The sequence below is a fragment of the Lipomyces doorenjongii genome (genome assembly GCF_038497915.1).
Source record: "Lipomyces doorenjongii strain NRRL Y-27504 unplaced genomic scaffold V1508scaffold_68, whole genome shotgun sequence".
Classification (NCBI taxonomy): domain Eukaryota; kingdom Fungi; phylum Ascomycota; class Lipomycetes; order Lipomycetales; family Lipomycetaceae; genus Lipomyces; species Lipomyces doorenjongii.
The window spans coordinates 29,155-42,646 of record NW_027118135.1 but is presented as its reverse complement, the minus strand read 5'-3'; the positions used below and the strand labels follow the sequence as shown (position 1 = coordinate 42,646).

At 46.0% G+C, this 13,492-nt stretch overlaps 5 protein-coding genes across 5 annotated transcripts; 3 read left to right on the top strand and 2 right to left on the bottom strand.

Moving 5' to 3' along the window:
• Positions 1-55: 55 nt before the first annotated feature.
• Positions 56-1,422, bottom strand: V1508DRAFT_359757 (uncharacterized protein; the record flags this gene model as incomplete). Its single annotated transcript, XM_066937122.1, has 3 exons — positions 56-767; positions 820-1,056; positions 1,118-1,422. 3 exons carry the CDS (start codon positions 1,420-1,422, stop codon positions 56-58), a joined length of 1,254 nt encoding a protein of 417 aa, XP_066793519.1.
• Positions 1,423-5,787: 4,365 nt separating this feature from the next.
• Positions 5,788-6,593, bottom strand: V1508DRAFT_406244 (uncharacterized protein; the record flags this gene model as incomplete). Its single annotated transcript, XM_066938761.1, has 3 exons — positions 5,788-5,969; positions 6,021-6,129; positions 6,198-6,593. The coding sequence occupies 3 exons, from the start codon at positions 6,591-6,593 to the stop codon at positions 5,788-5,790; spliced, it is 687 nt and encodes a 228-aa protein (XP_066793518.1).
• A 221-nt stretch (positions 6,594-6,814) lies between these two features.
• Positions 6,815-8,264, top strand: V1508DRAFT_424434 (ribonuclease III domain-containing protein). The gene is made up of 4 exons (XM_066941289.1): positions 6,815-6,948; positions 7,007-7,282; positions 7,339-8,066; positions 8,128-8,264. Exons 1-4 carry the CDS (start codon positions 6,892-6,894, stop codon positions 8,219-8,221), a joined length of 1,155 nt encoding a protein of 384 aa, XP_066793517.1. The 5' UTR covers positions 6,815-6,891; the 3' UTR covers positions 8,222-8,264.
• Positions 8,265-8,381: 117 nt separating this feature from the next.
• Positions 8,382-10,176, top strand: V1508DRAFT_424432 (uncharacterized protein). The gene is made up of 4 exons (XM_066941288.1): positions 8,382-8,680; positions 8,744-8,878; positions 8,937-9,125; positions 9,200-10,176. The coding sequence occupies exons 1-4, from the start codon at positions 8,504-8,506 to the stop codon at positions 10,097-10,099; spliced, it is 1,401 nt and encodes a 466-aa protein (XP_066793516.1). The 5' UTR covers positions 8,382-8,503; the 3' UTR covers positions 10,100-10,176.
• A 503-nt stretch (positions 10,177-10,679) lies between these two features.
• On the top strand, positions 10,680-13,368 carry V1508DRAFT_424428 (uncharacterized protein). Its single transcript, XM_066941287.1, has 3 exons — positions 10,680-10,904; positions 10,965-12,675; positions 12,730-13,368. Exons 1-3 carry the CDS (start codon positions 10,755-10,757, stop codon positions 13,056-13,058), a joined length of 2,190 nt encoding a protein of 729 aa, XP_066793515.1. The 5' UTR covers positions 10,680-10,754; the 3' UTR covers positions 13,059-13,368.
• The last annotated feature ends 124 nt before the right edge of the window (positions 13,369-13,492 follow it).

The window sequence follows — 13,492 nt, the reverse complement described above, 5'->3', positions numbered from 1 at the left end:
ATACACACAATCCAGCTCAGGCATTAATCGTAAATATTCACTTCTAGTAAACCACTTAGTGCATTTTGTCCGGCTCTTCCTGTGCTTTCTTGTAGAATGGGTTTGTGTATCCATTTCCAGTGTGCTTCTCGTTGGGATCATACCAGTCAGCAAATGGATATGACGGGCGCGTGCGTACAGGATCATCTGCCTGGATAATGCCGAGATCAATTTGCCGCTGGATTAGCCGATCTAGATACGGAATCAAGTGCTGGTCGCATTTCTCAAAGCCCTTATACTTCAGAATCTTCTCGGGACCTTCCAAAACAACTTTCTTGAGCATGGACGGGACAAATGGCTCGTCCTTCATCTCCTCGATTGAGTAGAAAATCGGGTGGTTGGAGAAAATAATCGCCTGCGACTTTGGTAGTCGTCGGAGCGTTTGTCGGCACACACGAACATTGTATTTCAGGTAACTGGTATCGTCGGGGACGGTCTCACCGGGTCCCAGAGCGTAGATGCCATTACATAGCAACTCGTGATCCCAGCAAATAAACCAACTAGCACGTTCGACCGGATCGGCTGGCTTCATTCGAGCAAACCATCGTTCCATGGATACCTTGAGCTTTTCTTCGTAGTATGGGACTTCGTGATGGATGACATCAAGGTGCTGGCCCATTTTATTCTGAACCCCGAAGAAGCCGCCTGGTGCTGGGACAACTGCAGCGACGAGATAATGTCGGCCATCTTCGCGCTTCTTTACGATATAGAAATCTTCCTTTGTGAGTCTACCACGTGTTAGTAGTAGGACAAACTGGAACTGCCGCGAATCTGACATACCGAGCAAGGTAATGCAATGGCGGCTCCTTGAACGGCTTTCGCAGATCCATCTTCTCGCCGGTTACTAGGTTATCGAGGCCGATATCCGTCTTGACGAACAGTTTGGGATATCGCATGATGAGATGGTTGACAACGGTCTCGAGGAGCTCTTCAACCGCATCGTCACCATCAGGAAGAGAGTCGCAGTATTCCTTGCCTGTTTTCCGGATGATATCCATCTTCTCCTTGACATATCGTCTGCAAACGCGTTAGTAGCTTTCATTATGACTGGTAGCTGTATGTTCAAAGAGGCACGTACTCATACCACTTGTCCATGTCGAGCCAGTGGTTCATATCGAGCTTAAAGATGCTCATTGTCTGGTGATACGGCCATCGGAACGGACGCCATGGACGGTCGTCATAGCCTTTCAGCGTCTCGGGCGTCAAGTTCTCGAGCGGAGTTGGGTCAGGAGGCAATTCAAGACCGGCATCTTTCTCACTAGCCACTGGTTTGCTGGCAGTCGGAGACGCGCGCTTTTTGACGACGTAGGAGTATACCAGCCAGATCAGGATTGCGACGACCGGCACAAGTTGCAGTCCGAAAAATGGTGTTGGATCAATCATTACTGTTGAGCCGATGACAGCACAGAGGGAGCGAGAGTAGTGACCTTTAAGCCGTGAGCACCGTATTATCGATGTGGAATGTGTGAGCTGATTAGGCAAGCAGCTCCCGGCGCGACAATTCTCTAGTTTTCTAAACTTATGCTGCAGTCCACAAGTCCGAGGAGCTCGCCAACGCTAACTTCCGTATTGTTCTTTACAGCAGTGCTGCTGCCCAGGACGGTAAGCGGGTCCGTTGACTCAAGGCCGTCTGAGGGCTTGCGGAGTATCGGCCATCGTAAATCTTCGGAACAAGCCATTTCTTATCGATGCCAAGTCGCTAGGTACGAGTGTTCCACGCACAAACTCTCGTACCTAACTGCCCTTACCCTAGTATCGGATTTTTTCACCTTTTAAGGCAAAGCATAAGCGGCTAGCGTTGATGCAGACATGGAACAACTGTATGGTGCAAAAAGTTTAGTCGCGACAATGTACCTACTTACAATATAAATGAAATCAACACATCAAACATCATGCAACCTAAAATCGCAGCATTATTTTCTACAGAACGTAGTAGTTCTGTTTGTTTAGACAAAAAAATGGTAAAGCTCTGGTAGGTACCAAATTCAAAGGTACGTTCGATCTTAACTATGGTGATCGCTCACCGTTGTCGTCGGAGTACTCACATCTGACTTCAGGGTCAGGGGTACGCTACTCTCCTTTAGGAATTAGGCTAGCGTTATTGGGACTAAACAAAACACGAACAATTAGGTGGTTGCCCTGGACGCGTGTCAAGACTAATAAGTCGTTATAACACCACAACTTGGGATTTTAATATTTACTAGTGTCATTGCAGCATCCACGATCAAAGTGTCTTAAAAAGGAGAAACCAATGTAAGCAAACTGTATCAAGTAGATGCGGAGGATTGCAACATAATTGGGGATGAAATAGATGTGGAATATATAGAGATTGACGAAAGTGCGGTACTCAACAAATTGAATGCGCTAGACCAATTATCCTATTTCCCAGAGGCAGATGATTCTCTCCGCTACACTGCACGTCGTGGATGCTCTGTAAGAACCCAGCAACGATGGAAAGCGAAGTTCAAGACAAACATCAATCTCCAGTTCAAGTGTCCCAGATCACCGTGTTAGTCTTTCTAATTTAAATGCGGACTGTGAGCAATCCTCAATACCTCATGAGGCCACACCTATGGGTATGACTTTCACCATCCACAGATTAATTGAAGAGTTCTAATGCTGTTGATAATTTGTAGATGTCGTCTGTGGACGAAATGATGATAGTCTTACTGTTGGGGATAGGCAAATACAGGACAATGTCATTGGTGAGTCTATCAAGATATATTCTCTAACATTGCAGCTGATGCAAACTTTCCTAGAAACTCATTCTCCCACTGCCTCTGCATCTGACTTGTTGGTTCAATTGAGTGCGCAACTACAAGCGAAAGTGGAGCAATCCGAGATGCTTCGTCTATTAGCATTAAAGGGGTATTATCAACATCGATTGCGAGGTACTGGAAAGATGGAAGCCTCCCTTAAGGTCGCCGAACATATCTATGACAAACAAGACTATACGGCAAGCCTGGTTCGAAGATGGCAAAGCGGTTCGAGCACACGGGGAAACTCCCCACTGCTGGTCATCGGGGGAAACATGCAAAGCAACGGTCGGCACTCTGCGATGAAGATGTTAAGCGGAAATGCATTCAGTTCTTTCGCAACACTCCTCAGAACAAGAGCACAGGCCATGCCCTACAGTCATTCTATGAGAATAATTTGTATCCAGAAATTACCGGCAGTTTCACTAGATCCAAAATTTCCAAACACACAGTTGCTGCATATCTACATATTTGGGGGTTTTCCATTGGCCGCCATTCTAAAGATGTATATTTTGATGGCAATGAGAGACATGACGTCGTGCAATATCGTACAGCATGGACAGCAAGAATGATGTCATACCGATTGCAGATGAAGGAGTTCGCTGGCAACGACTGCGATATAGTGATTGAACCTTGTCTCCAAAGTGGTGCCAAAGAAATTGTACTGGTGACACATGATGAAGCTACTTCAATAGCAATGATGACCATGACTTGGAAGGCAGACGATGAATCGGTAATCAAGAAGAAAGGCCAAGGGATGGGACTAATGGTATCGGACTTTTATTGTGCTTGCCATGGGTTTCTGCGCTTCGATAAGTTGTGCGCGAGAGAAATCACAGAACCAGGGAAAAGGCGTGATGGATATTGGAACTCAGATGACATGGTCCAGCAACTTATGAAAGCGATCAAGATATTTGAAATGTCGCGTCCCGACTGTATGGGCTTGTCTGCTTCGATCAGTCAAGCAACCATCAGGCCCTACCTCCAGACGCCTTAACAATCACGAAACTAACACTGAATGACAAAATAAATAAGATTCCCACAAGGCAAGCATATTATATGAACGGAGACCAGCGATTATGCAAGACATTGCATATCCAACGGACCATGTCAAAGCTGGCTTGCAAAAAGGGATTCGGACGATTTTGAAGGAACGCGGTCTATGGAAGGACTCATTAAGGCTGATCTATTGACTTATCAGTGCCAGCGTCATGCTGCGCTAGTCATATCTTGGCGCAGCAGCCAGACTTCATCACGCAGCCGTCGCGACTAGAGCTGGAGGTCTGCGCAAGGGGGTACCTCTTTGAATTGTACCCCAAGTTCCACTGTGAGTGCAATTTCATTGAGCGCGTGTGGGGCAATGCCAAGTGGCAAGCGCGAGCAGATTGTGACTACTCCTATGCACAACTTCGAGCTCGGGTGCCGACTATTCTGGATTCAATTCCAGTTGGGCGTGTCAGGCGTTTTGCACGACGAGCCTGGCGATTCATTGAGGCATACACTAGGGACCTTGACGGAAAGATGGCGCAGTTTGCAGTCAAAAAGTATAAGTCGCATCGAAGGCTGCCGGAAAGGCTAGATTTGCAGAACTTAGTGATATCAACTAATATTGAATTATTGACTTATTTGTGGTATATATTGCTTAATTATGTCTAATTCATTGGAATTATAATCAACCTTTCTAACCAATGAGAATGAAGTACAATCAAGGTTAGGGTGCAATTCAGATGTCGCTAGACATTGTCGCGACTAACCTTTTTGCACCATACTGAGAAGCACGAACAGAGTTCACTAAGGTTTGCAGATTAATAGAACTGGATCTTTAGGGGAGTTCAGACTACTTGCGCTGAAATACTAACTCATTTCTGGCAAATGTTTATACATGACTTAGTCAGTAAAATGCTCTTATCTGACGACATGCCAGGAAAATGTAGCATTCGGATGCCAGTCATTGGGGTGCTTATGGGAATGGAGTCACATCTGAGACTGCGCGTAGAATACAAAAGAGATATGCGCTCGTGCCTTGGTCAATTAACCCAAGATGGAAACTGCGTTTTGGAAATATCTGTTTCTGACTTAGATGTCCGGTAGTAGATTGATAAGATGGTCTGATTTTGAAGGTGGTCGTTAAGTTCAGTGCATTGCGCTCGCTGTCATCTTTGTCACTGTCGGCATGATGATGTGTAAGTATCACAGTGTTCTAACTATACAGTTAATAATCATCTTTCTCGTTCTCTTTATTTGCAGTTTCCTCATCCCCATCTTCAGTATTGTTGCAATCGAGGTCCTTGTTAGTCGCGACTTTAGCACGTACTTCCTCTGCGACCTTCCTCTTCACTTGTCGCTCTATAACAACGTCGACAGTCTCTTTAACTCTCTTAAGAATATCCTCGCTGACAGCACCCTCCTTACTCAAATCCCTTAAGTCAATATCCAGAAATTTTTGAAGCGCACTGGTCAAAATTTCATACCTTTCAACCGTCCATTCCATCATATCTATATGCCCGTTCTCGCTGTTTGCCACATATGCTGACGAAGTGAATGAGTCGTGCAGACAGTGTTTGGGCAAAATGTTTTCTTTCCTAGGATTGAATACAGTTGATACATGGTTTCGTACAGGTGATGGCGTTGATAGTGTGTGAGACGCAGACAAGTCGGAATTCCGATGAGCTGCGTGTGGTTCATGCTATATACACATGTTAGGATGGCTCAAAAGTCAGAATATAGCGCAGGGAACAAACGCAGGAAGCGAAACCAAATTTTAGTTGCAAATGCGAAAATAAATTTAAAAGAGCCATCTCAATTGCAGTATTGTAGAGTGACTGGTTCCAAAACGTTTTAGAGCGTAATGTGGTAGTCAGAATTCGCAAATTGGCCGATATGTTGTCACGCCCATATATAGCTCAATGCCAATATCTCCCAATTCTAGTGTATTCTAGGTCTAATTTACAAATGCACGACTTATGTCGAACTTCTTCTTTATCCCATACAGCTACGGCTTCCGGCTTCGTGGACCTCCAGCACTCTTACTTTGTGATGCGGACGATCCAGACGCAGATGGTCCCGACGACTTTCCAGCCAAATAACTAGCAACGTCGAAGTTCATTGGATTGGCAATAGCAGATGGAACGGATTTAGCTTGCTGCTGCTGTATTTCTTTCAGTTGTTCCGGATCTGATAAAGTTAGCATTATGTCCTAACTCTAGCATCGCATGAACGACGCACCTAATGAATCCATAATCTTTGGCAAAACAAACACCATCCCGAGAGTTAGCAAACTGATAATCAACATCGGATTCTTGAATAGCTTCAAGATATTGAACCCCTCACGATACTATTGCACGTTAGCGTTATGCCACTATGTGAGATCGACAACGATTGAGTGCAGCAAATCTCACGTACTTGGTAATAAACTGCCGGAGCAAAAGGTTTCAGTTCGATAGGATACGGTTGTCTAGGCCCTTTAAATTCCCATTCATTCCCACGATGTGTCAAAAATACTTCCACATCGCTTTCCGCAACATCAACCCGCAATATGGGGAAGACATGCTCAGCTGAGTTCACAGACAGCGCATAAGATCCCGCAGTGACGTTTAAAAAAACGAATGACTCGCCATCAGCACGGATATATGCTTTGTACTTCGCGTCGGCTGATCGTAGCGTGACCTCTGTCGTTGGGGAGTATCTGAGATGCGGACCGTTGGGTACTGTCGAATCTAGGAAGCCACGGAGGCTATAGGCAGAGACTGTGTGTGCAAGGAGGAACAGTAACGTCAGGATGAGATTCCACCGTAGCATTGTGGCTCAATAATGTGGATTATGGAGCGGGTACTTCAGATGCACACGATTGGAAATGCGTAGCATCAGATCGTAGTGATATGTAGATGGGGACATTCGCGGTACGAAAGATGGCCTAAAGATTTGACATAAACGCCATTAATGCAGAGCTAACTCAAAGTTAGAATAATAAAAGAGGCAGAATTTTACGCATAGGCGGTACCTAAACCATATTCAGTTCGCTTGTGCTCGTTAAACAGTACACGAAGTCTGTATCTGCATCAGTCTGCGCGTTTAGAATTGATGTCTGTTACAAAGGATGGAGAAACGGCTTGATGAAAATATATCGCAGGAGCCGCCTCCTAAACGGACGAAAGTGAGTTGCAGTACGAACAGGATCATTGTAGTTCCAGCAATACTAACGGCCTTAATAGACATCATTAGTATCGACTACGGAAGCGGAACAAGTCTCAGCAAAAATAACGAAAAAAGCAGATAAATTTTTGAAGTCAATTAGATCGCTATTAGAGGTGACGCCGGACAAGCTGGACGTTGACGGCGCGGCGTTCGTTTCTGATCCCCGCGTTGACCTAGCGATTGTGCTGAAGCGGATGTATGCAGAGAAAGAACTCGAATGGGTTAATTTATCCGAATTCGACGACTTCAGAAATGATTCTAAGACAGATCTGAAGAATGAGTCCGATGCTTGGGTAGGTTGGTACTTGTGAGTTCGAGGGAGGATCCTTTCTTGCTAATCATGTCCAAGGAACATCGGTTGCCATCTATGCACGCATTCTCGACAATTACGCAGCGAATGGATGACTCGAAAAGTAAGAATACGTCTGAAAGATATGCTTGGCCCCCAGCACTTCCAGAAATCAAAAACAGTAACATATTGAAACGAATATTTTTGCACAAATCACTTGCACACGAACGCGTTAAATCTTCAAGTGAATCATCGCAGCATTACGAACGACTCGAATTCATTGGAGACTCGTTCATAAATCACGTCATGTCGCGATTGGTTTACCTTTATTTTCCAGGTGCACGGGAAGGCGAATTGACTACGCTACGAATTCATTTAATTAGTAACGCGAACCTGAATACCTGGGCGAAGTTATACGGTTTTGATAAAAAGCTAGAAGTATCCGCATCTGCAGCGAAGTCTACGAATGTGCTTGTGGATGTAAAATCAATTGCGGACACATTTGAAGCATATGTTGCCGGACTGCTCCATGATTCTGATGACGGCGCCATGATTGCGGAGAAATGGCTATCCGAGCTTGCGGCGCCCACTATTCGAAATATCAAGAGTACGAGGATGAAGGCAGCGCTTGTTGACAAGCAGGCGAAGAATAAGTTGTATGATACTATTGGAACGGCGAAACGAAGGCCCGAATACAGGGTTTTGGAAGGAGATGAGAGGGCTGGGTATATTGTCTCCTGCGTGTTGGATGGAGAGGAATTAGGGCGAGGGTGGGCACCCAATGTCAAGTGAGTTTGGTATTCACCATTGATATGTATATTGAACCGCGAGCATTTAACAGTATATTAGGGACGCTGGATTGCGCGCTGCAATGGACGCGCTGCATAGTCCTACCATTATCGCGAAATACCGGCGTGTGAAGGTCGCACAGTTTGGCAAATAAATTGTAGATATTACATTGTATAATAGGCGCAGCAAAATAGAACGTAAATTTATGAAGTCCGGGTGATGAGAGCGGTTTTATGGTATGATAGCTCGGAGAATCCAAACCCTTGATACTGTGTCACCTATGGATCACGAAATCGAAAGTTTCCCCCTGCCCATCTACTTCTAGTCAACACTTTGTCAATATCTCCATTTATGTTACCGACATAGCCATATCGAAACAGTGACTTAACAAATAAACGGATTACTCGAAAATCACATTCGACATATATCTCTCACTATGACTGACGCTGCGCCTCAAGCTGTCAATGGCAACGCCAATGGTGTCGACAAGCGACAGAAACGCACAAAAAATCAGATTAAACGACAACGAGCAAAAGAAAAGAAGCTACAAAGCTCACGAGAATCATCTGTTGCAACTGATGCGTCTTCGGCATACGTGTCAGAGGCTGAGAGCGTAAGTTGCTGATTTTAGTGATAGAAAAGGGAAGATGAGCATCTAGCATACTAATGACTGTAGGTTGCACAATATGATGATGTGAAGCAAGAAGATGAAGACTTTGAAAGGAAATACGAGGCAGAAATCGAGATAGATCTCGACGATCCGGCTTTTGCGGCATATAGATCTGTTATGGAAAAATTCAAAGTTGCTGATGTAAGTACCGGATTTTATCACTATTATTCTGTTGGCACTGCGCTAACTATTTACGCAGGAGGATCAAATTCCAGAGGATGATTATAAAGGCGAGATTTATTACAGTGACGAAGATGACAATATTCAGGATGAAGAGCAGGAAGCGGCGACGATGGAGCAAGTGATGAGTAAGAAGAAGCAAAGGAAATTGAACAAGATTTCGGTCGCTCAGCTGAAAGCGATGGCTTCGCGACCAGAGCTAGTCGAGGTACCTTTTTTTTTTTTTTTTTTTTGAAATTCAACAATCGTTACAGAGAGGATGATATTGACGGTTTTATTTAGTGGTATGATGCTGATGCGACCGATCCACTACTACTCGTCCAAATCAAGGCCACGAAAAATGTTGTCCCGGTTCCCAGTCATTGGAGTAATAAGAGGGAATACTTAGCGTCGAAGCGCGGTATCGAGAAGCCCCCATTTGAGTTGCCAGACTTTATCAAGCACACCGGTATCATGGATATGCGGGATAGCACAAAAGCGGATGAAACTACCATGAAACAGAAGATGCGGGAACGCGTTCAGCCAAAAATGGGGCGACTTGATATCGATTATCAGAAATTGCATGATGCCTTTTTCAAGTTTCAGTCGAAACCGAAATTGACGATTTTCGGCGAGATTTATTATGAAGGAAAGGAGTTTGAGACGAATATTCATGACAGACGGCCGGGCGTGCTATCAGACGACCTAAAGGCGGCTTTGAATATTCCCCCGGGCGCACCCCCACCTTGGCTCCTCAATATGCAGAGGTTTGGCCCTCCTCCCAGCTATCCTGGATTGAAGATCCCCGGTCTCAACGCGCCTATTCCACCTGGAGCTCAATGGGGCTATCATCCTGGTGGATACGGAAAACCGCCGGTAGACGAAGCTACAAATAGGCCTCTATATGGTGATGTTTTCGGTGTTTTAGAACAGACAGCAGGTGGGGACGAGAATTTACTGGAAAATATTGACCATTCTCTTTGGGGAGAGCTGCAGCCCGAGGAAGAAGAGGAAGAGGAGGAAGAGGAGGAGGAAGTTGATGAAGGGGGCCGAGAGCGAATCGAAGAGTTTGAAGGTATTGATGAGGAAGATCGACCAGCTATCTCTGGTTACGAGACGCCGTCTGGTATGGCTTCATCTGTTCATAGCGGACTTGACACTCCAGACTATATTCAGCTCAAGAAGCAGCGGATGACTTATTAGAGGACCGTGTCTAATATATATCTGTAAAATAGTGTACAAATAATGTGTGAATACAAAACTGAGCCGGTCATGTAGGCATCCAATTTCCACAGGACTTGTTTAATCATGCCAGGCTTGACATCAATTCGGAGCAGATTCAGAAACATAACTACTAAGCAAGCTCTTCCGCAACTTACTGTCGCCAAATTCAGTCGTCCAAAGATTAATTCAAACACAAGAAATCGAGATTCCGGCAGAAAAGATGTCAGTCTTTTGGTAAGGAACGCCTTGTCAAACCACCATAATTTGACATAAATCAAAGTAGTCGAAGAGCTCCAGCTAAAGACTTGCCAATAAAGTCCGATCTAGAGCAGAATGTAGAGAATGCAAATCGGGGAAATAATGTCGATAAGCACCTACAATAATTTCTGTTCAGAATGAGTTATACATCAGAGAAGAAACTAAAGGTTGAGAAAAATATTATGAACAGAGCTCCTGGGTAAGGGTTAATCGTTAATTGGGTAAGGGTAGGATCACGGGGGTGCGCACCAATCAGCGGCCGCTTATTGAGTGACTGTGAGGGCAAGCATATCGTCGACCACCGCGCGCGAATGACGGAGCCCACGGCCACCTTTTGATCACCAGTACTCTCTCTACTCTCCTCCACATCACAGCAATGATTGCGCGACATGTCCGACTACTCCGCGAGTCTGCGGCATTGGTAGCAAACGCGGCTACACGTCGTGGCTTCTCTTCGTCGCGGCGGGCGATGGCTGAGGTCGAGGTGACTGTCGACGGCAAAAAAGTTATGATCGAAGCTGGCTCGGTATGTCGTTCAAAATTATTCAATTAGTAGCGATTTACTAACTGGTCTGTTTGACAATAGGCTGTGATCCAGGCATGCGAGAAGGCGGGTGTCTTGGTTCCCCGTTACTGCTACCACGAGAAGCTTGCGGTGGCCGGCAATTGCCGAATGTGTCTTGTCGATATCGAGCGAGCACCAAAACCAGTAGCGTCATGTGCTTTTCCTGTCCAGAATGGTATGGTCGTGCACACCAACAGCGAGCGTGCGATGAAAGCGCGAGAGGGTGTCATGGAAATGCTACTGGCGAACCATCCGCTTGACTGCCCAGTTTGCGACCAGGGAGGTGAGTGTGATTTGCAGGATCAGGCTATGCGTTACGGCTCCGACAGAGGCCGATTTAAGGAAATTGCCGGCAAGAGATCAGTTGAGGATAAGGATCTCGGCCCATTGATTAAGACCGAAATGACAAGATGCATTCACTGCACCCGATGCGTCCGATTCTCCAATGATGTTGCTGGTGCTCCTGAGCTGGGAACCAGTGGTCGTGGAAACGACATGCAAATCGGCACTTACCTTCAGAAGAACTTGAATTCCGAGTTGTCCGGAAATGTTATCGACCTCTGCCCTGTTGGTGCTCTTACATCAAAGCCCTATGCTTTTCGGGCACGACCTTGGGAATTAACGAAAACTGAGTCTATTGACGTCTTAGATGGTCTGGGATCGAACATCCGAGTTGATGCGAAGGCGGTCGAGGTTTTGCGAGTATTGCCCCGATTGAACGAGGACGTCAACGAGGAGTGGATTAGCGACAAAACCCGATTTGCCGTTGACGGCTTGAAGACGCAGCGATTGACTATGCCTCTTCTCAAGAGCGGCGACAGATTCGAGCCTGTTACCTGGGATGAGGCTTTGTCCACGATTGTCCAAGCCTACGAGAAACTTGCCCCCAAGGCTAACGAGTTCAAAGCTATTGCTGGCCACCTAGTCGATGTTGAGGGTCTTGTCGCCATGAAGGACCTTGCGAACAGTCTTGGATCCGAAAATCTAGCGCTTGATCAGGTTAGCGGTAACGAGCCTGTTGCACATGGTGTTGACATTCGATCGAACTATCTTTTCAACTCGACTCTTCACGGAATTGAGGATGCCGATGCCATCCTCTTGGTTGGAACTAACCCTAGAACGGAGGCTGCTGTCCTCAATGCGAGGATAAGAAAGCAGTGGCTGCGATCTAATCTGGAGATTGGCTTTGTTGGCGAGCCATTCGAGTCCACATTCAACTTTGAACATCTCGGAGAGGACTCTGCTAGCCTGAAAAAAGCCTTGGCAGGGGACTTTGGCAAGAAGTTGCTTGATGCCAAGAAGCCTGTAATTATTGTCGGCAGTGGTGTTGCTGAGAACGCCGATGCGAAGGTTTACTTTGAGGTTCTCGGACAATTCGTTAACAAACATGCCGACAAGCTCATCACCCCTGATTGGAATGCTTACAGCGTCCTCCAACGGACAGCGTCCCGCTCTGGAGCTTATGACATTGGCTTCGTTACCCACGACCCCGAAGTAGCGGCTGTCAAGCCCAAGCTTGTGTGGCTTCTCGGCGCCGACGAGATCACATCTGCCGACGTTCCTAAGGATGCCTTTGTCGTCTACCAGGGTCACCATGGTGATGTCGGCGCTCAGTATGCCGATATCATCCTTCCCAGCTCTGCCTACACCGAGAAAGTTGGCACGTATGTCAACACTGAAGGTCGCGTTCAGGTTACCCGTGCCGCCATATCGCCACCGGGAGTCGCCAGAGGCATGTTGTCACTACTTGGTAAATCGTTGTACATGACCACTAATCGTTTACTAGATGACTGGAAGATCATCCGAGCAGTGAGCGAATATCTCGGCGTCGCTCTCCCATATGACGATATCTACGATATACGATCACGAATGAGCGAGATTGCACCACATCTCGTCCGACATGATGTCATCGAGCAGTCCACTCTCGCCGCGTCTGGTGTCAAGACGCAGCTTTTTGATGCTAACAAGTCGGCAGCTGCGTCAGGGGCTAAGTTGCAGAACCCAATACAAAACTTCTACTTCACCGATGCGATTTCGCGGTCATCGCCGACCATGGCGCGGGCCTCTGCCGCGTTTTCGAAGGTCGAGAGTGAGCCGTTGGCAGCGAATGCATGAACAATCACAGGTGCTTGAGGGTAAAATATTATTTGTTTTGATTTTAATGGTCATTTGTTAATGTTTCTGATTGGGTAGATTAGAGGAAACGTCAATCGAGGATTGCTATCTTGTATTTTATTTTAGTGGTCACTCATAATACAACGAAACGGACGGTTATAACCGCAAGACATATATTTAACGGCTTTTATCGATCGATGTGATCTTTGTCGGTGCTTGCGAATCCCAGACATATAAGCATGAACTAGAAATTACAAACGATGTCGTTCTTATTCCACATTCTGATTAGAATATACTAAACTTGTAAATTTGTTCGATGAATTGCACTGGGAGTCAGAGTAATTCGATATCAACTGCTATATGTTGGACGCGTAAAGAACGCGTCGACATCAAACCTTATTTGAATGGGTCAGCCGCTCGAACGGCGTACAATT

Bases quoted from the DNA above. Each gene is read 5' to 3' on its own strand.
- V1508DRAFT_424428 (XM_066941287.1), top strand. From the start codon at position 10,755: ATGATTGCGCGACATGTCCGACTACTCCGCGAGTCTGCGGCATTGGTA. The intron at 10,905-10,964 runs GTATGTCGTTCA...GTTTGACAATAG, and splicing joins TTATGATCGAAGCTGGCTCG to GCTGTGATCCAGGCATGCGA. The intron at 12,676-12,729 runs GCATGTTGTCAC...ATCGTTTACTAG, and splicing joins GCCACCGGGAGTCGCCAGAG to ATGACTGGAAGATCATCCGA.
- V1508DRAFT_424432 (XM_066941288.1), top strand. From the start codon at position 8,504: ATGACTGACGCTGCGCCTCAAGCTGTCAATGGCAACGCCAATGGTGTC. The intron at 8,681-8,743 runs GTAAGTTGCTGA...TAATGACTGTAG, and splicing joins ACGTGTCAGAGGCTGAGAGC to GTTGCACAATATGATGATGT. The intron at 9,126-9,199 runs GTACCTTTTTTT...GGTTTTATTTAG, and splicing joins CGCGACCAGAGCTAGTCGAG to TGGTATGATGCTGATGCGAC.
- V1508DRAFT_424434 (XM_066941289.1), top strand. From the start codon at position 6,892: ATGGAGAAACGGCTTGATGAAAATATATCGCAGGAGCCGCCTCCTAAA. The intron at 6,949-7,006 runs GTGAGTTGCAGT...CGGCCTTAATAG, and splicing joins CGCCTCCTAAACGGACGAAA to ACATCATTAGTATCGACTAC. The intron at 8,067-8,127 runs GTGAGTTTGGTA...ACAGTATATTAG, and splicing joins GGGTGGGCACCCAATGTCAA to GGACGCTGGATTGCGCGCTG.